The sequence below is a fragment of the Anomaloglossus baeobatrachus genome, chromosome 5 (assembly GCF_048569485.1).
Source record: "Anomaloglossus baeobatrachus isolate aAnoBae1 chromosome 5, aAnoBae1.hap1, whole genome shotgun sequence".
Lineage (NCBI taxonomy): Eukaryota > Metazoa > Chordata > Amphibia > Anura > Aromobatidae > Anomaloglossus > Anomaloglossus baeobatrachus.
The window spans coordinates 211,657,895-211,684,595 of NC_134357.1; the positions used below are offsets into that span (position 1 = coordinate 211,657,895).

The 26,701-nt window shown below is 42.0% G+C and overlaps 1 protein-coding gene across 2 annotated transcripts in view; it reads left to right on the top strand.

The window, feature by feature from the left end:
* C5H10orf71 (chromosome 5 C10orf71 homolog) overlaps positions 1-26,372 on the top strand; it is a 715,842-nt gene extending 689,470 nt beyond the window's left edge. For both annotated transcript variants that reach the window (XM_075349117.1, XM_075349119.1), the window contains exon 3: positions 21,284-26,372. In XM_075349117.1, coding sequence (XP_075205232.1) covers positions 21,358-25,791 — 4,434 coding nt within the window. In that variant the 5' untranslated portion in view covers positions 21,284-21,357 and the 3' untranslated portion in view covers positions 25,792-26,372. The remainder of the gene's footprint in view (positions 1-21,283) is intronic.
* The last annotated feature ends 329 nt before the right edge of the window (positions 26,373-26,701 follow it).

Sequence of the window (26,701 nt, forward strand, 5' to 3'; positions counted from 1 at the left end):
CTGCCGTATCATCCATCCATCCCACATGGATTTGCCGCTCCGCCTGCTGCCTCCGCTTCTACCTAAAGACTGTACTGTGTCTGTGGCACTAGCTACTGGGGTACTGCTGATTCCCTAGGTCTGCCTTCTGCTAGCTGTTTACCAGAGCGTGTACCTGCTACCACCTCCAGTGCCAGTAGAGAAGACTTGGCAGCTGGTCCAGTTTTGCTCCCCCAGACAAGTGAACGATACCTTCGGTCCCATGGACCCACTAATACAGTGCTCGTCCCGCGAGCAGAACATTCTCTTTGGTGTGGCTATGGTGTTAAGTGATATTGATCATGTTGCTACTCACAACTATATTTCCAGGTTTGTTTTAATCTGGAGCACAGTCAACTCTTTGTGATAATAAGATTGGTAAACCATATACATCACATAACAGATGCTATATATACTTCATAGGAGACACGTACATAACATAGAAGACGCTAGGACTGCTGTACATACATCACATAGGAGACACTGGGACTGTTTTATATACCTCACAGGAGACACTGGGAGCCCATGCATCACACAAGGGGCTGGGGACATGTATATGCCACAGTCCCTCCTGTGCTGTATATGCCCCCCGTCCCTCCTGTGATGTATATGCTCCAGCCTCTTCTATGAGGTGTATGCCCCCCAGGGTCTACAATGCGATGTATAAGCTTCCATCCTCTTCTGTGATGTATATGCCCCTAGCATCTCCAATGTGATTTGTATGCCCCAGCCCCTCCACTGATATGCATGATGCAGCCCCTGGGGCATATACATCACTAAAGGGGCTGCAGCATACTCATCACTGGAGGTGCTAGGGAATACACATCACAGGAGACACAGGCATATACATGACAGGAGGGCTGGGGAATACACATCACAGTAGACACTGGGGCATATACATCACAAGAGAGGCAGGGGCATAAACATCTCGGAAGATGCTTAGGCACAGACATAGACATAGCTGTGAGGCACAGACAGCAGTTGGGGGGCACAGACAGCACGGTGGGGCATAGACATCATTGGGGGAGCAGACATCACTAGGGGGCCCGAACAGCGCTGGGGGAGCACAGACATCACTAGGAAGGCACATACATCACTAGGGGGCATGGACAGCACTGCGGTGGATGTTCAGCAATAGGGGGACACTGGGAGAAACGAACAACACTTGTAGGACACAGACTTCACTAGAGAGCAGAGAGACATCACTAGGGATGTACAGAAATCACTACAGGGCAAAGACATCACTAGGGGGAACTGGGGGCACTAACAGCATTTGCAGAGCACAGACACCACTAGAGGGCATGGACAGCAGAGTGGGGCACCGACATCACTACGGAAGCACAAAGCACTGGGGGTAGCACACAGTACTGGGAGCACACAGCACGGGGGGGTATATAGCACTGGGGGTGGCATACAGAATTGGGGGTTACACAGCCTTTTCTCAGGGAGTTTGCGAAGATCTTGAGTAACTAATTTGACAAAAAGGTCTAGAGTGAGACAGGCTGACAAAGGGTGAAAGGCGGAGGACTTCTTCTTGACGGATTGTGGAAGTTTCGAGGAAATAGATTCCTCTTGTTCGGCTAATAAGGATTCCAAGAGTTTGACTATCTATCTATCTATCTATCTATCTATCGGCATCACTCCTTCTGGAAAAGTGTTTTTTAAAAGAGGAGCTTTCGGCCAAACATTTGAATATCCTTTATAGCCACAAACCTGTCAAATCTCGCTACAGGCGAGAATGACAGGCCCATCTGCAAAACATCAATCTGATCCTGTGGGAGTATCTGATCAGACAAGTTGATCACCTATAAGTTGTCTTTGCTCCCACGATCCTTCCATTTTCAAATTGGTTGGCCTTTCTTTTTCAGCTATTGTGAGTTGTTATTCCGCTCGTAGTAGATCTTTCAGGACCATTTTGATTCATTGAGGGGTCAGGAAAAGGGCTTCTTGAACGGTCATCTGATGAAATTGAAGAGTTCCTATAATTAGATCTAGATCTAGCCCTAGATCTAAATCGTTTAGGCTGATGCCACCTATACACCCTGTCTGATTCATGATCCTCCATATCACGCTGAAATTTCTTCACTTTCCCAGTGGAGAGAGTCCTTCTGCACTTCCTTCCTTCTGCACTCCCATTTTTGAAATTGACATCATCGACCTCAAAGGAGGGAAAAACTTGGACTCTAAGGCCTCTAGGAGTGATCCCTCTGGAAAGGTAGTTCTCCAAAGAGGCCTTATTCCACTATGTCCTCATGCGTTTGTGAATGAGATCCTTATATTTATTCTGCAACTCACGATACTGTACAGGAGTCGAAACTTGAGCCGGGCCTGAACCACCACCAAAAACCTCGCTCAACTGTGTGATCCAACAGCCATCTCTACTTTTGTAATCCATGTTGGAACCTAAATCCAAACCAATAAACAGAAAATAAATCCAAAAACAGAAATAGAGATCCATATTTTATAAATGCATATCTACCAAACCAAATATATTAAACCTACATTAAACCTGCATTTTACAAATATATCAAAGAAACACTAAGATAAATCCAAAAAGTAATTACAACTTTATTAGCATAATACAAAAAAAATCATAAATTCATTACATGAATAATTTAATTTTCTATTTTTTTGTCATGTTGTCCTTTGTGTACAGGGTTTGGTGTGAGCAGCCGTTTAAGAAAATCTGCCATATGTGAATATATATGTTCTACATCTATGAGGGAACTGTATCTGAACTTGTTTTTTTCTGTATGATAATATATATGGATTTGGGTCATATGTATTATTTGGTTATGGCTATATAGCACGCAATTTTATCTTGGGATAATTAATGGCTTTTTATAACTTATATGGATGAATGGATGTCCCTGGGAACCTTTTGTGTGCTGTTTTGCCATATCCTTTTTTGTTTTCCTGTATGGATTTAATTGAATTGAAGTAACAATGGATTTGTACCCAAACCGTATGCTTTCTTGTATGCAAAACAAGGGTGTTGTCTTAGATCATTGGTACAGTATATTTTTAATATGTTTTTCCAGTTTATGGTGGGTTGCCAGCACTGCTGCCCTCACCTAAGATGGTGCTGGACGCGCTGATTAGAGATGAGCCACCCTTTAGAGGCTCGAGTTTGGTTCGGTTCGTTAAACGGAGGCCGCGTTCGAGCTCAGTTCGGCGAGCCGTTCGATGAACCTCTCAAACCCCATAGAAAACAATGGGAGGCAATCACAAACACATAAAAACACCTAGAAAACACCTTCAAAGGTGTACAAAAGGTGACAAACAACTCACAAGACAACACAAACACATGGGAAAGTGACAAGGACAAATACTCATGCGAAAACAAAACAGCTGGACGAGGAAAAAGAGGACGAGACACAGATATAGACATGGCATGCCCTTCTAAAATGATGTAAAACACAGCAATGGGACTCCAAGCGGAGTCTCCCTTTTTTACAAAAATTGGGCCCCACAGACACCACTTCAGTGGCAGCACTTGTGCTCCAGTTGTACACTTCACAGGTACATTTGCATCAAGCACTGTCAAAAATACGCCAGCCTTAACTGTCCCCGGGATGACACCGGTGTAGGTAGCAAAGTCTTTGCTGATCCATGATTTGTTCATCTTGGATCATTTTTAAAAACACAGCAAGGGGACTCCAAGCGGAGTCTCCCTTTTTTCCAAAAATTGGGCCCCACAGACACCACTTCAGTGGCAGCACTTGTGCCCCAGTTGCAAACTGGACAGGTTGATTTGCATGAAGCACTGTCAAAAATACGCCAGCCTTAACTGTCCCCGGGATGACACCGGTGTAGGTAGCAACGTCTTTGCTGATCCATGATTTGTTCATCTTGGATCATTTTTAAAAACACATGTTTATACCGAACAAACCAACCCCTTCTTTTATATAAAAGTATAAATTGTATTCAAACAATTAGATCAACAAAGTGCAGGTTAAAATTCAATCAATGGTGCATAATTTCTAGTCAGAGGAGGGTCCTTGGGCATCTTCCCTATCCTTCCCCTTCCTATCAGAGGGGGTCGGCACCCTAATACATAACGTCGTGGTGCCCCCACTCAGACTTTGACTGACCCTAAATGGCCCTTTGCTAAACACTGTTACGTGCTGCTATCCTTTATGAAGGGCCTTATAAAGATACAGTGATTTTCACTCATGCCATTCACCATAAGATCATAATTGTATCAGATTGACCAAAAATTCCCCCTTATTGTCTTTTTAAGACTTTGTATCACATCTGGGGTATAAATTCTGTCAGCCTATGATTCCTATAGGGCCCCCTTCATTGCGTATGCTAGCCGTGTTTGTGTGTAGAACGTCCGTGTGTGCGTGTGGAATTAACGTGTATGTGTACGTGTAATGTCCGTGTGTAATGTCCGTGTGTGTGATGCACAATGTCGTTTATAAATGTCGGCTGACAGCAGACAGAGTTGCGCGATGAAATTGATGAAAATGAACTCGGGTGAACTTCACCCGACTTCATCCTCATACCGCGGCTCTGTCTGTGACCGGAGCGGCGGTGTCTTCTGCAGCTCCTGTCACCTCCATGCAGCAGAGCTGGATGCGACGCTGGATCATCCTGGATTACGCCGGACATGGAGGGCTTTTTCGGGCTGATTAAAGTGGTGAACCAGGGTATATGTGTGTGTTTTTTATTTCTAATAAAGGATTTTTCGGGTGTGTGTGTTTATTTACTGTAATTTACAGATTAATCATGGAGGGTGTCTCATAGACGCCTGACATGATTAATCTAGGACTTAGTGGCAGCTATGGGCTGCCATTAACTCCTTATTACCCCGATTTGCCAACGCACCAGGGCAAATCGGGAAGAGCCGGGTACAGTCCCAGAACTGTCGCATATAATGTATGCGGCAATTCTGGGCGACTGCTGACTGATATTGTTAGGGTGGGGGGCTCCCCATAACGTGGAGCTCCCCATCCTGAGAATACCAGCCTTCAGCCGTATGGCTTTATCTGGCTGGCATTAAAATTGGGGGGGACCGCACGCCGTTTTTTTTTAATTATTTATTTATTTATTTTACTGCACAGTATAGACACGCCCACCGGCTGCTGTGATTGGGTGCAGTGAGGCACCTGTCACTCAGTGTGGGGGCGTGTCTCACTGCAACCAATCATAGGCGCCGGTGGGCGGGGAAAGCAGGGAATAGGAGATTGTTTAATGAGCGGCCGGCTTTTTCAAAATAGTAAAAGCCGCCGCAGCAGTGTGACTGCCGTGCAGCGCCGCGCCGGTGATCGGGGAACGGTAAGTATGAGAGAGGGGGGGAAACTGACCGACAGACTGTGAGAGAAGGACAGACAGACAGAGAGACCGACAGAGAGACAGAGAGACCGACCGACGGACTCAGGGAGATTGACCGACATACACAGAAATAGAAAGAATAGCCAACATCACTAGAAATAAAAACACCAAACGGACACGGACTATAGGTAGATGCATACGTGTTTACTAACGTGTGTGCACATACCCATAGACTTTCATTGTGTCCACGTGTGCGTGCTCCGTGCAGATAACGGACATGCATCCGTGCAAAACGCAAACACATACGGATCACGGACACGCACACACGGACATAATGAAATAACGCACGTGTGACCACAATCATAGATTAACATTGGTGCACGTTTGGCCGTGTCTCCGGTATATACGGAAACGGACCAAACACGCACGTGTTTCACGGACGTGTGAAGGGGGCCTAGGATACAGTCATATTACTATGCCACAGTTCAAAATTATAGATACACTAGCATAATAGCCCGTCCTTCACCGCCCTCGGCGGTTCTCTGCCCAACGCGTTTCCCCTCCAGGACTTTCAATCAAACGGAGGCTCCTCAGGGGCTGTCCAACATTTGGGGTTATTTATATGGTAGACTGCAACAACAATTTGTTTTTATTAGTAAAGGACCCGATCAAAAATTCCACCAAAAAGTTCCAAATATCTCAAAATCCCTTGAATTATTTGTACTCACATTATATCCAAAGTATCAAGGGGTTAAATCCGTCCTTCAATGAGGAGTCCTCAATTACTGAAATACATATTCAAAGAGACGTTTCTCTAATATCCCTTTAAATTCTAAAGTATGTTTCCCAATCCTTCAAGGTACTCACTTGTGAACAGAGGCTTTGTGGAAACCATAGGCATCTGCCTATGAAGCAGTACTGGGATGACACCTGATCATTTTTAAAAACACAGCAAGGGTATTCCAAGCGGAGTCTCCCTTTTTTCCAAAAATTGGGCCCCACAGACACCACTTCAGTGGCAGCACTTGTGCCCCAGTTGCAAACTGGACAGGTTGATTTGCATGAAGCACATTCAAAAATACGCCAGAATTTACTCTCCCCAGGATGACACAGGGGTAGTAAAGTCCTTGTGGATCCATGACTTGTTCATCTTGATGAACGTTAGTCTGTCCACATTGTCACTGGACAGACGCGTGCGCTTATCTGTCAGCACACACCCAGCAGCACTGAAGACACGTTCAGAGACAACGCTTGCTGCGGGACACGACAAGATCTCCAAGGCATAAGTGGCGAGCTCAGGCCATTTTTCAAGATTTGAAGCCCAAAATGAGCAAGGCTCCAGTTGCAAAATCATGGCATCGATGTTCATTTGGAGATACTCCTGTATCATCCTCTCCAGCCGTTGACTATGTGTCAGACTTCTTCTCTCTTGTGGCATTGCATTGGATGGTCTAAAAAAATTATGAAACGATTCCAAAAAATTGCTGGTACCAGCACCAGATACGGTGTTGCTGATACAGTTTGACCGATAATGACGAGACAGTCCCATGCTTGGCAAATGACAACTTGGAGATTCACTCCATGTACCACTGGTGTTTGGTGGAAAAGCCAAGCTAAGATTGAGTAACAGCTTCTGCTAATACTCTTGCATACGTGCGTCCCTTTCTATGGCTGGAATTATTTCACCAAATTTGGACTTGTACCGGGGATCTAATAGTGTGGCAACCCAGTAGTCATCATCACTTCTAATTTTGACAATCCGAGGGTCATGTTGTAAGTAGTGCAGCAAGAAGGTTCTCATGTGTCTTGCGCATCCATGCGGACCAAGTCTTCGCTGTGTTTGTGGCGTAGAGGTGTTAACTGTGCGTACTTCCTCTGACATCTCCCCCCAACCTCGTTCAACCGAAATTTGACCAAGGTCTCCCTCATCTGCTGAGTCTTCCATGTCCATCGAGAGTTCGTCCTCCATTGTCTCCTGCACCTTCCTCAACATTTTGGCTGCTACCATACGCCCTTGTTAATCCCTCTCCCCACCGTCCCATGCCTGCCGCCTTGGTGATGATGAACGCCTGGACCTTGTAGATGTTGGTATCCCTTGCGCATATGAATCCTCCTGTATTTCCTCCCCTTCCTCTTGTCCCACCCCCTGACTCCGAATAGTGTTTAGCGTGTGCTCCAGCATGTAAATGACTGGAATTGTCATGCTGATATTGGCATTGTCAGCGCTAAACATATTCATCGTCATGTCGAAACTGTGCAGAGAGGTGCATAGGTCCTTGATCTGAGACCACTCCAGCAGTGTGATCTGTCCCACCTCTGCATCTTGTTGGCCCAGGCTATACATCATAACGTATTGCACCAGGGCTCGACGGTGCTGCCACAGTCGCTGTAACATGTGGAGAGTCGAATTCCAGCGTGTCGATACATCGCATTTTAGGCGATGAACCGGTAGGCCAAAAGACTTCTGGAGCGATGCAAGTCCGTCAGCTGCGGCGGTTGAACGGCGGAAGTGAGCAGAGAGTGACCATGCCCTGTGCAGAAGCCCATCTAGGCCGGGATAGTGGGTTAAAAATTGCTGTACAACAAGGTTCAACACGTGAGCCATACAAGGCACGTGTGTCACCTTGCCCCGGCGAAGGGACGCACCCAGGTTTGCAGGATTGTCGCACATGGCCTTACCAGGCTGCAGGTTGAGTGGAGACAACCATTTACGAAACTCGGACTGCAGAGCTGACCACAACTCATCCACTGTGTGACTCTTATTTCCAAGACATTTCAAGGCAAAGACCGCCTGATGCCGTTGAGCTCTGCTGCCAGCATAGTAAGGAGGTGTGTGGGATTCCTAGTGCGCAGTTACAACGCGGGTGTCCTGACCAGGCAGGCTTGAGGCGGAGGTGCAGGACCCAGACGAGGTTGAGGAGGCAGAAGCAGTGGAGGAACTTCGACATACAGAGGATTGACGAACAATTTTTTGGGGACGGCAAGATTTGTTCAGCAGACCCTTCTCCATCTATCACTATAGCTACCCAGTGCCCAGTCAGCGACATGTAACGCCCCTGTCAATGCTTACTGGTCCAAGTATTGGTGGTGAAATGCACCCGGTCACACACAGAGTTTCTCAAGGAAGGATGATGTTGTGTGCGACATGCTGGTGTAGTGCAGGTACACCTTTCTTGGAGAAGTAGTGGCGACTGGGCATCTGGTACTGGGGCACAGCGACGGACATAAGGTCTCGAAAATCCTCTGTGTCCACCAGGCGGAAAAGCAGCATTTCGGTAGCCAAGAACTTACAGAGGGATAAAGTCAACCTCTTAGCTTTGTCATGGCTTGGAGGAAATGGCTTTTTATTTGTCCACATCTGAGGGACAGAGATCTGGCTGCTGTGTGGAGATGGTGGTGAGCAGGGTGTCCCTGGAAAAATGCAGGTCTGTGAGGAAAGTGCAAGTGGAGACATGATGTTGCCTTCATCCAAAGTTGGTGCTCTCGATGTCTGAGAGAGCTGAACACCAGCACTTGTTCCCCTTCCAAACCAACTAACGACCTACCAAACAAACTGCCTGTTGCGGTTAAAGTGGTGGAAGGTCTGCGTGGAAAACCAGTTGTGACAGCTGTCCCCACAGTCATAGAAGATTTATAGAGCGCGGAGGAACTTGAAGGGGCAGACGGTGTTTGGCCCGCTCCGCTAGGCTGCATTGCAGCACGGTGAGCTTCCCACTGGGACTTATGCTTGTTATTCTTGTGACGATTCATGGAATATATTGTCACACTGGTGAGTTTTTAGCCTCTACTTATAGATTGCCGACAAATTTTACAGATCACATGATTTGGGAGATCCTTTGCAAGGACAATAAAGGACCAAGCTTGGCAAGGCTTAGAGGCCATGTGACCTGCAGAGACACCCCGACTTGTGCTCAGAGGCAGAGTTGTGGCTGAGGATGCAGTTGTAGATGTGCTTCCAGTACTCCGACTCTGTCCAGGAAGGCTCAAGGTAACTTTGTCGTCAGTTGCATCCTCCTCCACCACCTCTGGTGACCTCCTCGAGTGCCTGACTGTGGGTTGACAGTAAGTGGGATCTAGAATTTCATCATCAAGCCTTAGAGTTAGGCAGAACAGAGACATACAGGACAAAGACAGGGAAAGACAGACAGGACAGAGACAGACAGGATATTGAAAGACAGGACAGAGACGAGAGAGACAGACAGGACAGAGACAGACAAGGAACGACCAAAATAGACAGACCGAGATAGACAGACCGAGATAGACAGACCAGAGACAGACAGGACAGAGACAGACAGGACAGACAGATACAGACAGGACAGAGACAGAGAGGACAGAGACAAGATAGAGACAGACAGGACAGAGACAAACAGGACAGAGACAGATAGACACAGACAGACAGAGTCAGACAGATACAGACAGGACAGAGATACAGAGACAGACAGAGACAAAGAGAAACAGACAGACCAAGACAGACAGACAGGGCAGAGACAAAGACAGAGACAGATACCAACAGAGAAAGAGATTGACAGACAGACAGGACAGAGACAAACAGGACTTTGATAAACAGGATAGAGACAGAAACAGACAGGACAGAAACAGTCAGACCGAGAAAGAGAAAGACAACACAGAGAAAAACAGTGACAGAGAGACAGATGGACAAAGACAGACAGGACAGAGACAAACAGAGACAGATAGAGTAAGACAAACCAAGACAGACAGGAGAGAGACAGCAGGACAGAGACAGACAGAACAAAGACAGATACAAACAGGACAGACAGGACAAAGTCAGGCAGGACAGAGACAGACAGGACAGAGACAGACAGGACAGAGACAGACAGGACAGAGACAGGCAGGACAGAGACAGGCAGGACAGAGACAAACCAAAACAGACAGACAAGATAGAGAGACAGAGACAGACAGGACAGAGACAGACAGGACAGAGACAGAAAGGAAAGATACAGACAGGACAGAGACAAAACAGAGACAGACAGGACAGAGACAAACAGGACAGAAACAGACAAGACAGAGACAGTCAGGACAGAGACAGAGAGGACAGAGACAGACAGGACAGAGATAGAGAGAGACAGAGACCAATAGAGAAAGAGAGAGACAGACATACCAAGAGAGACAAAACAGAGACAGAGAGGATAGAGACAGAAACAGATAGGACAGAAACCGACAGGACAGAGACAGACAGGACAGAGACAAGACAGAGGCAGGCAAGACAGAGACAGTCAGGACAGAGACCAACAGAGAATGAGAGTGACAGACAGACAGAGATAGACAGACAGATGCCAACAGAGAAAGAGAGAGACAGACATACCAAGAGAGACAAAACAGAGACAGATAGGATAGAGACAGAAACAGATAGGATAGAAACAGACAGGACAGAGACAGACAGGACAGAGACAAGACAGAGGCAGGCAGGACAGAGACAGTCAGGACAGAGACCAACAGAGAAAGAGAGTGACAGACAGACACAGACAGGTCAGAGACAGAGAGAGACAGACACAGACAGACAGAGACAAAGAGAGACAGACAGACCAAGACAGAAAAGACAGGCAGACATGACAGAGACAGACAAGACAGAGACAGAGATAGACAAAGAGACCAGCAGAGAATGAAAGAGACAGACAGACCAAGAAAGAAAAAACAGAGACAGACAGGACAGAGGCAAGACAGAGACAGACAGGAAAGATACAGATATAGTAGAATAAACCTGGCTAAACTACCGCAATGTAGGTGCTCTGAAGAAAAAAATTAGAATATATAGATATACTCCGGCACACTAAATGGAAGTATGAAAGAGTCCAAAATGGTGCTCAAAAAGATGTTTATTATTATTTGAACATTGTTCCGACAATGTTCAAATAATAAAAAACATCTTTTTGAGCACCATTTTGGACACTTTCATACTTCCATTTAGTGTGCCGGAGTATATCTATATATAGGACAGATACAGAGACAGGCAAGACAAAGACAGACAGGACAGAGACAAACAGGACTTTGGCAAACAAGATGGAGACAGACAGAGACAGATAGGACAGAGACAGACAGCACAGAGACAAAAAGAGACAGAGAGAAACAGAGAGAGAATCAGATGGACAGAGACAAACAGACCAAAACACACAGGACAGAGACAGGCAGGACAGTGACAGACAAACAGAGACAGACAGAGAAGGAGAACGATAGACAGAGAGACAAACAGACAAAGACAGACAGGGAGAGAGGGAGAGAGAGACACACAGAAACACACTTAGTTACCATTAGTATATCACCATAAGCCCATTATTTTACGCAAAATGTTATTAGAGGACAGCAATGACTGTAGCACAGAGAAAGATTATAACTACATTTTCTGCTTATAACTACATTTTCTGAAGGTAACGCCAGTCACCAATGAATAGGAAGTATACAGGCCTGTGCCTGAATGACTTCAGCACATCTGCTGCCACAGGACATCACTAGTCTCTCACACTGCTCTAGTGTGATTTTGGTCCACTCTTCTTCCAGTATCTTCCAGAGTTCTTTGACTGTGCGGGTTTCTGGGCCATAACTTTGTCACCAAGGATTTTGCAGAGGTTTTCTATTGGGTTTCTATCACAACTCTGGGCTTGCCATTTCATGGTTTCAATGTTTTTTGTTTCAAGGAACTATTTTACCTGTTCTGCTGTGTGACAGGGGGCACTGTCTGCATTAAAATTGTATGTATGTGTGTATATGTGTATGTCTGCTAAGGAATCCGCACTGTTGCAGTTACAGTCACAAAATTTTTAACAGCCGCCTCATGTGACTCAGGGAACATCATAGACTATGTTTTGATTGGAAAATTTAACCCCACACTTTACAGTTACTCTCCCAAAAACCTGCCTCCGTTAATGTCAATGAAGCTGTGAACTATAGGTCATTAATAGCAGCTCTGATTGGTTGCCATAGGAACAAAGGACATTCTTAGTATAAGAAGCTTATGTGTGAGGTAATATGATTTCTGCGGAGAGATGGAAAGAGACGGACAGGGAAAGAGACGGACAGGGAAAGAGACGGACAGGGAAAGAGGCGGACAGGAAGAGAGACAGGCAGGGAAAGAGACAGGCAGGGAAAGAGACAGATAGAGGCAAACAGGGAAAGAGACAGATAGGATAAGATACAAACAGGGAAAGAGACAGGAAAGATACAGACAAAGAGACAGACAAAAAGACAGAGAGATAGAGAAATAGACAGAAAGACAGGGAAAGACACAGACAGACAGGGAAAGAGACAGACAGGGAAAGAGACAGACACACATAGACAGACAAACACATTGAGACAGACATACAGACAGACAGAGAGATAAAGAGAGATAGACAGAGACAAACAGACACAGAGACAGACAGACAGAGAGATAGAGAGAGATAGACACACAGACAGATAGCGAGACATACTAGGAAAGACACAGACAGAGAGAGACAGATAGACAGACAGAGAAAGACAGACAGAGACTTGGACAGAGGGAGAGAGACAGAGAGACAGTTACTATCCTGGGCAATTCCAAGCATTACAGCTAGTCTAATATATAAAGCTGAGTATATGTGTCTATGTATGTATGTCCGCTAAAGAAATCCACACCATCGCATTTACAATCACAAAATTTTTTACAGCTGCCTCATGTGACGTCATAGACTATGTTTTGAGGGGAAATGTAACCATGCACTTTACAGTTATTCGCCAAATATCCTGCTTACATTTAAGTCAATGGAGCTGGGAGCTACAAGTCATTAATTGGATCTCTGATTGATAGCAATAGACAACGAAGGACATTCTTAGTATAGGAAGCTTATGTGTAAAGTAATATGATTTCAATGGAGAGACAAATAGAGAAAGAGAGAGAGACAGACAGAAAGACATAGAAAGAGACAGACAGAAAGAGACAGACAAAGAAACAGAGAGAGGCAGACAGAGGTAGACAGAAAAACAAAAAACTGAAGCACCTAAAGTAACTGACCGCCTGTGATGTAGACAGAAGGACAGACAGTGAGAAAGAGAGACAGACAGAGAGATAGAGAGACAAACAGAGAAAATGAGATAGAGACAGAGAAAGAGATAGACAGATACCGATAGAGAGAGACAGAGAGACAGATGGAGACAGAGAGACAGACAGAGAGATACAGAGACAGAGAGATAGAAAGAAACAGAGAAAGAGACATATAGAGAGAGGCAGAAAGAGAGAGATAGAGAAAGAGACAGAGAGAGACAGACAGAGTGAGACAAACACAGAGAGAGTCAGAGACTGACAGAGTGAGACAAACCGAGATAGAGAGAAACACACAGGACAGAGACAAACAGGACAGAGACAAACAGGACAGAGACAGACAGGACAGAAACAGACAGTACAGAGATAGACAGAACAGAGATAGACAGGACAGAGACAGACATGACAGACAGAGACAGGGAAAGACAGAGAGAGACAGAGACAGGATGTTCGAAACAAACAGACTGAGACAAACAGTTCAGAGGCAGACAGGACAGTGACAGACACAGACAGGACAGAGACAGAGAGACAAAGACAGACAGAAACAGAGAGAGACAGACAGGACAGAGACAGACAGGACAGAGACAGACAGGACAGAGACAGACAGGACAGAAACAGAGACAGTAAAGAGACAGAGACAGACAAGACAGAGATAGACGAACCGAGACAGGACAGAGATAGACAGACTGAGACAGACAGGACAGAGACAGACAGAGACAGACACAGACAGACAGAGAAAGAAAGAGACAGAAAGACAGAGACAGATAGACAGAGACAGTCAAACTGAAACAAACAGGACAGGGAGAGACAGAGACAGACAGGACAGAGACAGACAGGACAGAGACAGACAGGACAGACAGGACAGAGACCACAGAGACAGACTGGACAGAGAGACCAAAAATGACAGAAAGAGATAGACAGAGAGAGACAGAGACAAACAAACAGAGACAGGACAGAGACAAAAAGGACAGAGACAGACATGACCGAGACAAACAGATACAGACAGGAAAAAGACAGAGAGAGACAGAAAGGACAGACAGGACAGAGACAGGACAGAGACAGACAGGACAGAGAGAGACAGATAGACAGAGACAGATGACAGAGACAGACAGGAGACAGACAGAGAGAGACAGAAAGAGAGTCAGATAGAGACAGACAGGACAGAGACAGACAGGACATAGACAGAAGAGACAGAGACAGACAGGACACAGACAAACAAAACAGAGGCAGACAAGACAGAGACAGTTGGACAGAGATAGATGAACAGAGACAGATAGAGACAGAGAGAGACAAACTGAGACAGAAAGGACAGACAGGACAGAGACAGAGATAAACAGAGACCAACAGAGAAAGAGAGAGACAGACAGAGATAGACAGAGACCAACATAGACAGAGAGTGACAGACAGAGACTGACAATCCAAGACACACAGACCAAGACAGACAGGACAGAGACAGACAGGACAGAGGCAGTCAAGACAGAGACAGACAGGACAGAGAGAGAGACAAACTGGACAGAGGCAAACAGGACAGAGACAGACAGGACAGACAGACAGAGTCAGGAAGGACAGAAACAGACAGGGCAGAGAAAGACAGAGACAGACAGGACAAGGACAGACAAGACAGAGACAGACAGAACAGAGACAGATAGGTCAGAGACTACAGAAACAGACAGGACAGAGACAGACAGACACAGACCAAAACAGAGAGACTGAGATAGAGAGACTGAGACAAGCAGGACAGAGACTGAGACAAGCAGGACACAGAGATACAGAGACAGACAGACAGAGATAAACAGACAGACCGAGACAGAAAGGACAGACAGACAGGACAGAGACAGCGATAGATAGAGACACACAAAAGAGACACAGGCAGGACAGAGATAGAGACTGTCAAGACAGAGACAGACAGACAGAAACAGACCAAAACAGGGAGACCGAGATAGAGAGACTGAGACAAGCAAGACAGAGACAGACAGAGAGAAATAGACACACTGAGACAGAAAGGACAGACAGACACTAACAAAGAAAGAGAGACAGACAGACGGAGATAGACAGATACCAACAGAGAACGAGAGATAGAGACAGACAGACCAAGACAAACAAAACAGAGACAGAATGAACAGAGACAAGACAGAGACAGACAGGACAGATACAGACACAGGCAAGACAGAGACAGACAGGACAGAGACAAACAGGACTTTGACAAACAGGATAGAGACAGACAGACCGAGATAGAGAGGACAGGACAGAGACAGACAGGACAGAATGATAGAGACAGACAGGACTGAGGCAAACAGGACTTGGACAAACAGGACAGAGACAGATAGGACAGAGACAGACAGAGATAGATAGAGACGGAGACAGACAGACAGAACAGAGACAGAGACAGGCAGCACAGAGACAAATAGAGACAGAGCAAGACAGATGGACAGAGACAGACAGACCAAGACACACAAAACCAGACAGACAGGACGCAGGGCAGTGACAGACAGAACAGAGACAAACAGAAAGGGAGACAGCTGACAGAGAGGGAGACAAACACACAAAGACAGACAGGGAGAGAGGGAGAATAAGAGAGAGACAGAAAGACACTTAGTTGCTATCCCGAGCCTCACCAGGTACTACTGCTAGTATATATATATATATATATATATATATATATATATATACATACATATATATATATATATATATATATATATATATATATATATATATATATATATATATATATATAAAATTAAGAGACCACTGCAAAATTTTCACTTTTTCTGATTTTTCTCTTTATAGGTATATTTTTGAGTAAAAATGTAAATTGTTCTTTTATTCTAAAAACTACTGACAACATGTCTCTAATTTTCCAAGCAATACATTTTGTATTTATTTTCTGAAAATGAGAAATGGTCAAGATGACGAAAAAATGCATTGCTTTCAGACCTCAAATAATGCAAAGAAAACAAGTTGATACACATTTAGAAACAGCAATACTATTGTTTTAACTCAGGAAGAGTTCAGAAATCAATGTTTTGTGGAATAACCATGATTTTTAATCACAGCTTTCATGCGTCTTGGCATGCTTTCCACCAGTCTTTCACACTGCTTTTGAGTGACCTTATGCCACTCCGGGTGCAAAATTTTAAGCAGCCCTTCTTTGTTTGATGGTTTGTGATTATCTATCTTTCTTTTGATTACATTCCAGAGATTTTCAATAGGGTTCAGGTCTGGAAATTAGGCTGGCTATGACAGTGACCTACGAAAAGAATGGGAAATGGCAGCTGGGGTGAAGTGCACAGCAAGAACAGTTTGTAACAGGCTCCTAGAGGCAAGGCTCAAGTCATGTAAAGCTAGAAAAAAGCCTTTCATCAATTAGAAGCAAAGGAGAGCCAGGCTGAACTGGAATAAGGTAATCTTCTCTGATGAGTCTAATGTTCAGCTTTCCCCAACACCTGGTCATCTAATGGTTAGACGTAAACCTGGAGAGGCATACAAACCACAGTGTCTCACACCCACTGTGAAATTTGGTGAAGGATCAGTGATGATCTGTGGATGCTTCAGCAAGGCTGAAATTGGGTAGATTAAACTTTGCGAAGGACGTATGACTCAAGCCTCATACAAGGTTATCCTGGACAAACAGTTGCTTCCTTCTGCTCAGGCAATTTTACCCAACTCTGATGACTGTTTTTTCCAGCAGGACAATGTGCCATGCCACACAGCTAGGTCATACAATGTGTGGATGAAGGATTACCACATCAAAACCTTGTCATGGCCAGCCCAATCTCCAGACCTGAACCCCAATTGAAAACCTCTGTAATGTAATCAAGAGGAAGATGGATATTCACAAGCCATCAAACAAAGAAGAACTGCTTAAATTTTTGCACCAGGAGTGGTATAAGGTCACCCAAAAGCAGTGTGAAAGACTGGTGGAAAGCATGCCAAGATACATGAAAGCTGAGATTAAAAATCATGGTTATTCCACAAAATATAGATTTCTGAACTCTTCCTGAGATAAAACATTATTAGCATTGTTGTTTCTAAATGATTATGAACTTGTTTTCTTTGCATTATTTGAGGTCTGAAAACAATGCATTTCTTTGGTTATTTTGACCATTTCTCATTTTCAGAAAATAAATACAAAATCTATTGCTTGGAAATTCGGAGACATGTTGTCAGTAGTTTATAGAATAAAAGAACAATTTACATTTTACTCAAAAATCTAGCTATAAAGAGAAAAATCTGAAAAACTGAAAATTGTGTAGTGGTCTCTTAATTTTTGCCAGAGCTGTGTATATATACAATTTATATATAATTATATATATATATATATATATATATATATATATGTATATAAATAAAATAATATATAAATTGTATATATACACAGCTCTGTCAAAAATCAGCGTTTTGTCTGCTGATACTAGTTGCTCCTGTTCCTACTGGGTCTTTGTATGTTTAACGGAATTTGGCAATAATAATTTGGATTACTTGTATAAGCAACCTGCTTCTACCTTGTCATTGCTGGATCAATGCAGTATTTTTTCATATATATATATATATATATATATATATATATGTATATATATATATATATGTCTGTAAAAGGAAAATAGATCCAGCAAATATCAAGAGGTTTGGTTGGCATAAAACTATGGGTTTATTTGTAGAAAAAATAAAAAATATAACAAAGCAGGGAATAATAGGTTGCAGGAAATAGTCCGTAACGCACTATTTCCTGCAACTTATTATTCACAGCTTTTTTAGATTTTTAAATTTTTCTACCATTAAATCCATAGTTTTATGCCAACCGGACCTCTTGATATTTGCTGTATCCATCTTCCTTTTCCACATTGTTCAAGACCTACCCCCGGTCTGGTTCCATGCAATATTCAGGACAAGAGGAATTATTCATACAGAGCTGTCACGGGTGAGCTGGTCTACATCCTCAACATCCTCAACATCTCTCTCTCTCTCTCTCTCTCCCACTCCCGCTCTCCCTCTCTCCCTCTCTCTCTGTATATATATGTATATATATATATATATATATATATATATACACATATAATTAATATATATATATATATATATATATATATATATATATACATATACATACACGGTATATATAACATGGAGATCAAGATTAGAAAAAAAATGTATGGGCACTTGCTTTTTTCTCATATGATGAAATCTACATTGATCAAGACTTGAAGGTTTTATGTAAAGGGTACACCAAACCACTAGAACAGTGTTTTACAAAAGACCCTAAGTATATCACCATAAACCCTTTATTTTGCCCAAAACGTGATTAGAGGATAGCAATGTCTGTAGCACAGAGAAAGATTATAACTACATTTTCTAATTATAACTACATTTTTTGAAGGTAACAACAGTCCCCAATCAATAAGAAGTGCACAAGTGCACAGGCCTTTGCTTGAATGACTTCAGCACATCTGCTGCAACAGGATATCACTAGTCTCTCACACTTCTCTGGTTTGTTTGTTTTTTTGGTCTTCTAATTTTGGTCCACTCTTCTTCCAGGCTCTTCCACAGTTCTTTGACTGTTGTGGGTTTCTTGGCCATAATTTTGGCAAAAATCAGAAATCATAAGGATTATTCATAAACCAAAAACATATATTACCCTTAAAAACTTAGTAATTTTTCCTTAAAAACATCCAAATCACAATAAATATATAAATAGAAATGACTTAAGTGCACAGATAAAGAAGGGAGGAGGGTTATAGATCACACCCTACCGATTAACCTCCCTCCTGTCCACTACCTCACGCGGAGATCGGCACCCTAATGATGGACGGTGTGGTGCCCCTACTCTACGAAGGCTATCTTTAACCTGCCCTACCTCACCCTAGCAGCAGATATGAAAAAGTGCTCAAAGGTGCATAATATATATACATAAAAATTCAAAAAGATAATTTAAGCAGATAGCTAGTGAGTTTTTTTGTCAATAGTGAGGTCATATCAATGTCACAAATCAGCTTCACACCAATCAACAGTGAGGTTGCAAACAACTGGGTCTTCGTGCAGGAGTGGGACCAGGGTTATATATGTATATACCCTAATATCAATCTCCCTCCTGTCTACTACCTCACGCAGGGGTCAGCACCTTATTAATATACACTAATAGTCTATTATGGTGCCCCCACTCCACGAGCACTGTCCCTAGTATGCCCTACTGTACCTAGAAGCAGATAAATATAAAGTGCCTGTGCTGATTTAAAGTGCATGACAGTATAGTATAAGGGTAGTTCAATACGGGCATTATATCAGCCTAATAGACCCTAGCAACCATGGATTTTAAAGTGCTAGTGTTATAAAAGTGCATAACAGTGTACCAAAGGACAGTCAGAGGTACTTATCCATTCAGGGAAACATAGGTACGATGCTCAGATATCCTCAGAATTGCCTCAATGCGTTTCTCCCAAAGGGGTCATCAGGAGGCCAGATACTTTTTGGCATATCCGAGGATCGTACCTATGTTTCCCTAACGATATTGTTCGCCACGGGCAGTGATTTTCCCATGACGCACAAATGACGGGGGTAGGTGCGATCGCTAGAAACATCCCTAGCGATGTCGCAGCGTGTAAAGCAGCCTTTAGTCATTTTTATTTATATACTTATTGTGATTTGAGTGTTTTTAAGCCATAACTTTGTCACCAAGGATTTTGCAGAGGTTTTCTATTGGGTTTAGATCAGGACTCTGGGCTTGCCATTTCATTATTTCAATGTTTTTTGTTTCAAGGAACTATTTTATTTGTTTTGTTGTGTGACAGGGGCATTGTTTTAATTAAAATTGCCAGTGGATTCAGTGATGATTGCAAGTAAGGAACCATGTGTTGTTGAAGAAGGTTCTGATACACACTTGCATTCACTCTGCCATGTAGCTATATGAGAGACCCAACTCCTGCTGCAGAAAACATTCCCCAAACCGTGACACTTCCTCCACTACCTTTAACTGACTACTTAACACATTTTGACTTCAGTCTTTCCACAGCTTGTCGACAAACATAATGTTTCCCATCAGACTCAAATAAATTAAACCTGCTTTCATCACTGAAATGAACTGTGGACCACTGCTCCTCTGTCCACACATCATGCTCCTCACCAAAGCCTTTTGATTCTTTCTGCTAATGAGAATTTTGGTCACTGCAGAATGGGCTTTCAGTCCAAATGCTCTTAAACGTCATGACACTGTATGACGAGACAGATGATTACTCTGTTCAGTGCTGAACTGGTGAGCAATTCCAGCTGCCATGTTGAAATGATTACCCATGGAGAGTCTCCGCATTATCTTGTCCTCTCTTGCATTTGTCTTTTGAGGGCGACCAGCCTTCTTGGGAGCCTTGAAAGAATTTGTGTTGTGTTAAAGATGCAATATTCTCAAAATCACAGACTTGGAATGACCAACTTCTCTTTTTTTATATGATTGATAGGGTCACCCATTTGGCCTTCATCTGGCCAACCTGCTGCTGGCCAGTTTCAGTCACTTTGGAACGTCACACCATTTTTAAAAATCCGTGCAAACTGGAAATTTAGACTGCCAGTTAAATAGGGTTTGTCAGATAATTAAGGAAATTAGCACCAGGTGCCACATTAACACCAATAACTTGCAGGTATCTCAAAGTATTCTCTAATTTTGATCAGTGTTCTTTTTCATTTTCTAATTTACATTTTTATTATGTGCTTCCGAATTTATGAAATAAGCTTAACATATTGCTAGTTTACTCATGCTAGGATATAGTCACATAAGTCTACACAATGACCTTAACATTTAGGAAATTGTGTGTTGTTCTTTAATTTTAATCTCCAGTGTATATGTGTCTGTGTGTGTGTGTGTGTGTGTGTGTGTGTATCATTTGTCTGATTCTTTGCACATTGTCCATTTGTTGTAAAAATAAAAAATAAATACTTGAATTGTTGCATAATAGAAATCCTATTGAGTTTATTTTTTTTTTCTATTCACAGGATTAATCCCATTAGGAACCTAAGAATATTTTATACATCTGCCATCCATATAAATATAAAATAGTTTTACTGAAATGCTTCGTTACAAAAAGCATAAAAGACAGGCTGATGGCCAAGTTACAAATGTGACTCAAATGGATGACACAGACCGGGAGGTGAGCAGTTTCACAGACCGAGCATTCAGAAGTTTAAGTGTTGCAGAAGAAGAAACATTTAATGATGTTCCTCATGTGCTGTCCCCTATAAGAGGACTTTCATCAAAGTACCATCTAGGAATTTTTAACCTTTCAGTCAGAAAAACTCAGCCATTAGCACAGTTACCCACAACTCCACGCCAATATGGGAAGTGGGCTCCTACATTCCAGCCTTTGCTTACTTATGCAAAGGTAGGTTTGACAGATGTCAAGACCAATATCAATAAACTATATGTCCCTGTACCAAGAGGTTGTAAGCAGCGTTCAAAAGTTTCATCATTGATACAGACATTCGATAATATTGAAAATGAGATACCAAATGACTCTCCTTTAGACACACGACTCCTTTTCTCTAAAGATTCCCATAAAGACATTCAAGCAAATCCTAAAAGTGAGACTGTAGAAAAAGCTGATATTGGTAGTGAATCAATATTAGAATGTATAAATCTAGACGATTCTCATCCTAATGGGAATAATAATGTGCACAGGCGTACTGCCAGAGAGGTTTTTCTGGAGTCTCAAACTAAAATGTGTTCTCGGCTTCCGGGGTCCCCCTTGGTTTCTTCAGGGTTGCCATTGACTGATCAAGCTAAAAAAGCGATGAAGAACAAGGATTCGCTGAGAAGGACAGCTTTTTTGCATAGTGAACACAGTGCCTTTAAATCATGGAGTGACATAAATAGGAAAATCATTGGAGGTGATGAAAGTGACAGTTCAATACCAGGGACACCTCCAATTCCACAAGCAGTAACCCCTTGCTCACCTTTGCTTCAAAGAGCAATATCTGGAATGAAGGCAAGAGATGGAAGAATTGAGTTAGGCTGGACTTCTCCTGCTTCTTCAGTATCTAGCAGTTTTGATGCTAATCAAATGCTTAGAACTGTGCCTCCACTTCCTAATAGAAGAAATACAAAGCAAAATAGAGACTCTTACATGAAAGCTGCAAGAACAAGAACTCCACTAAATGTAAAAAATCAAGATGTTATAAAGATAGATGAAGGACATTTAGCAAGTAAGGAGCCAGTCAACTGGACAAATAAAGTGAATAAATCTAAATCACCAGTGCAAGGTAGTCATACAGCTTCACCTAATAATAGTTCAGCATCGAACAATTCATCGGAAATGTTTCTACAACAAAAAGAAGAAGGCCAAGCAAAGATAATTTCCACAGAAAATATCGAAATGTCTGAAGCAACAAGCACAGAAGTCAAAGAAACAGAGAATGAGAAGCCACCCACTGAAAGAATAAAAACATTAATACAACAGATTGAAAAAGAAGCAATTAAAGAGATAATGCCACTTCATTTTACAGAGAAAAAACACAGTACTAGAAAGGTTGAATCTGTAGATGTTGCAACTACACTTGAAAAATCCCCACCTATTTCTTATACTTTATCAGGCAGCAGTATTCATATACCCCCATGGAGGAAAACAAAAAGCAGTAATCAAATTGTCCCAGAGAAGAACATTCAAAGTACAAGTGTGGCCAAGAGAGTGACTACTGCAGTTCCATGCCAAGAAAATATAACTTTATGCAAAGAAGTACAAGAAGAAAAACCATCATCTTTTAACATATCAAATCTTTTGACTCCAGTTATAAGAAGGAAAAACATCCAAGAAGCCCTTGAAGAAAACGTTACAATGACACCTCCAATTAACATTACAAATAACGATCAAGACCAAAGGGAAATTATTTTATATAGAAAAAGAGATGATTATAAGTCTAAGGCAACAAGTTTACTATTTAATTTGAAAGATATGAGAAAAAGAGTCAAAAGTACATATAATCCAGCCAATATTACAAGAAATGGCTTTGAAAACAATTTGATAAAAAATGTTAACATGCAGGAATCTGTTGCCCATACTAATAACTTACCAGATGTAAATAAATTGGTTTATGAAACTGGACATTCTAATCACACTTATTTTGAGGAGAATTTAAGGTCAACAAGAGAAACAGAATGTATAAGTAAATTAGTTGCAAATGAATCTGACAACTATTTATCCTTGAGTCCCATGGATCAGTTCACAGAACATCAGACTGGAGAGATCTCTGAAGAAAAATGTATTCCAGATGCAAATTTTACACAGGAGGAGAAGGAAGGTTCTCAATGTCTCAGTACTAATAAAAATCATATCAGTAAAGAAATTGATTATCCTTCACTGAATTTTTTTAACAATAGTGATACCTATGTAGGTGAGAAGAACATGGTGTGTACTGAAGACTCTATAGCTTGCATAAAAAACACAGAAGTCCATTTTTTGTCAAGAATGGAAAATCTAGAAGAGATTAAGCATAATGTATTTATAAATGTTACATCTGATCCATGCACCTGTGTTATAAAAACAAGTATGGACATTGTTCCAAAACAATCAAAGACATGTTTTCCCTCTGAAGAGTATGAAAGTAAAAGAATTGTTGATCATGATGAAAGTGAAAAACAAGTTAGTAAAGATGATGTGAGTAAAGACATTTTACAATATTTTGCTGTTCATAATTGCAATGAATTAGATGGAATGGAAAGCAATGTGAAGTCTGGATTTCTGGAAAGTCAAATTGAAAAAGAAGAATGCCATGAGAATGTGACAGAAGAAATACCAAGAGCAGAAAGTTCATGTGCTGAGGAGCTTAAAATGCCACTATCCGTAACACCATTCAAGCCAAATTTATTTTACCTAAAAGATAATAAAATTAAATCTTCTCCTGTTACAAAGTCAGTGAGACTTCCTCTTTTCAGGAGTCTTTCTGAAGATTGTTTGGTCTTTAAGAAGTTAAATGATAACTATGTATGGAGGATAGGTGACTTTATTGATGTAAAAGAAAGCAATGGCATAAGTACAGATACACTCAGCACAAATAAAACAGAAATCAGTAAAGTCAGCAAACATCAGAAGCACCTAACAGTAAGCCTTACCACTGAAAGCTCAAAACAAGAAGCAATGGAGGATAGCAAAGAAAGCATTTACAAGGAAGAAGCAGAAGACCAGATACTTTGGAGAAAAGGTCATAGTATTTGTAATGAGAAAAATAAACATGAGGTAGAAGAGTCAAATGCTATTAAAATGACTAAGGCTAGCAGGAGTACAGAGTTTCCAGGCTTAGAAGAGACATTGTTCCATCCAGTTGAAACATGTGTCTCTGAAGTAGCAGGACCATCACCAGAATGTAACACTTTGATTGTACAGAACGTAAGTGACTCTACAAAGGAACTAAGAACTGGAGAACACATAAGTTGTCCTTGTATTGACACTGAAAATACAATAGATTCTCCTATTGATAATGGAATTTTACAGTTTGAGGATAGCGTTAGCTTTATAGAAGATATTGCCTGTTCCACCATAACAAGTCCAATGTCAGAAAGTGTTACTTGTTCCATTGTAGCCAGTCCTATGTCTGTAAATACACAAAGCTCTGGTTTCACCACAGCACTTTCTGCTTTAGAAGATTTACCAAGTCCACCCTCAACAAGTATAAATACAAGAAATGGAAAGTTCAATTTTTTGCTCCCTGAACAAGTAATTCCACTTGACTCTGAGCCAAAAACCACTAACTTAGTAAAACAGGAAAAAGCATCCTCTTTAGAACTACAGAAGATGCATGCAAAGCCTCCTGCTGTACCTCCTAAAACAGAAAAAGCATTACGCCGTGCCAAGCGTCTGACCAAAAAACGTAGAAAGACAGATATGCCTCAAAAAGATGTTCAGGAATCTGATGTTGTTCTAGATGTTTCATCACCAATCATTGTCACATCAACATTGGTGACCCCACAATCACATCACAAATTAATGACATGCACACCCAGATCCTTAAAACATGAAGATATCATATCTGAATCCTCAACGCCATCCCTTCCACTTACCCAGCGTAAACTTCTTTTGGACCCTGACTCTGGTCGGTACTTCATGGTTGACATCCCTGTTTGCTTGCTTATGAAAAACGTCTATGACCCTGAAACAGGACAATATCTGAAAATGTCACTACCACCATCACAAAATGAAAGTCCAGCCTTTGAAATGTCTGATAGTCCATATATCATGTACCCAGGGCTCACTCCAGTACCTGTTTCATCTATAGTACCATACAAGGGAACAGCAGAGCTTATGCATCATGAAAATGGAAACACTTGTGAAAGTCAAAGTTTATGGAATGACAGAGAGGAGGATTCTGTAAAAATGCATAATTTTATATCTTGTGATTCCCGTGACCAGAGAACGCTAGGGACTCCACTCAGCATGGACAGAATTACAAGTAGAAGCTCAGATATTATCTCAATGAAAGATATAGATGACTTTGCAATGGAAGCAGTGTCATGAAATTTGAAGTAAAATAAAAAGCCCAAAACCTAAATGTATAGTTAGCTAACTTTTAAAGACTAAAGTTGTACAACAGCAACTACTGTAATTCCATTTTAACATAATCTGGTTTAAAACAGTGCAACAAATCAGTTAATGTGAGGCATAAATAATTTGTATGAATGCAGGGCTCTTCCACCAAGTTCTGAACTAATAATTTGTGGTTTCCTTTGGTTACCAAAATGTTTTTAAGGAAGATGGTAACCCTTTTGTTACTTGCTGTTAGGGTCGGCTTACCATAGAATGTTCACTGTAATATAAATTCACAAACTTTTTTTGAAAAAGGTATTTGTGTGAATCACTCCAACTCTGGTGCAAATATGAAAAAGAGAATATGGAGCAACCAAAAGCACAAATGTTCCATTGTATTAATTAAAAGTGTAAATGTAATGTATGTATAAAGCTATACAAGCTTTATTCATATGAAAAGCATTGATTTTGAGTGGATTGTACTTCTTGAAAAACTGTCACTACAGTTTTCTTATAAACGGTATGTGGTGTTGTGTGCAAGACGAAAGCACAATAAAGTTAATGTGATCTGCTATCCTAAGGTAAAAGTGCAGTTTTAATTTTATCAGTATTTCTTACCAGTATTCTTTCGAAGTCTAGTTAGCCAGTACATAACTACCATATTACCAAGTACGCCGCCGCCTCGAAATCACTAAGATTGACAAATCTCCGGGCCCGGATGGCATACACCCCAGAGTACTACAGGAATTGAGTTCTGTGATCGATAGACCATTATTTTTAATCTTCTCAGATTCCTTAATAACAGGGTCGGTACCGCAGGACTGGCGCATAGCAAATGTGGTGCCAATATTCAAAAAGGGGACAAAAACTGAGCCAGGAAATTATAGGCCGGTAAGTTTAA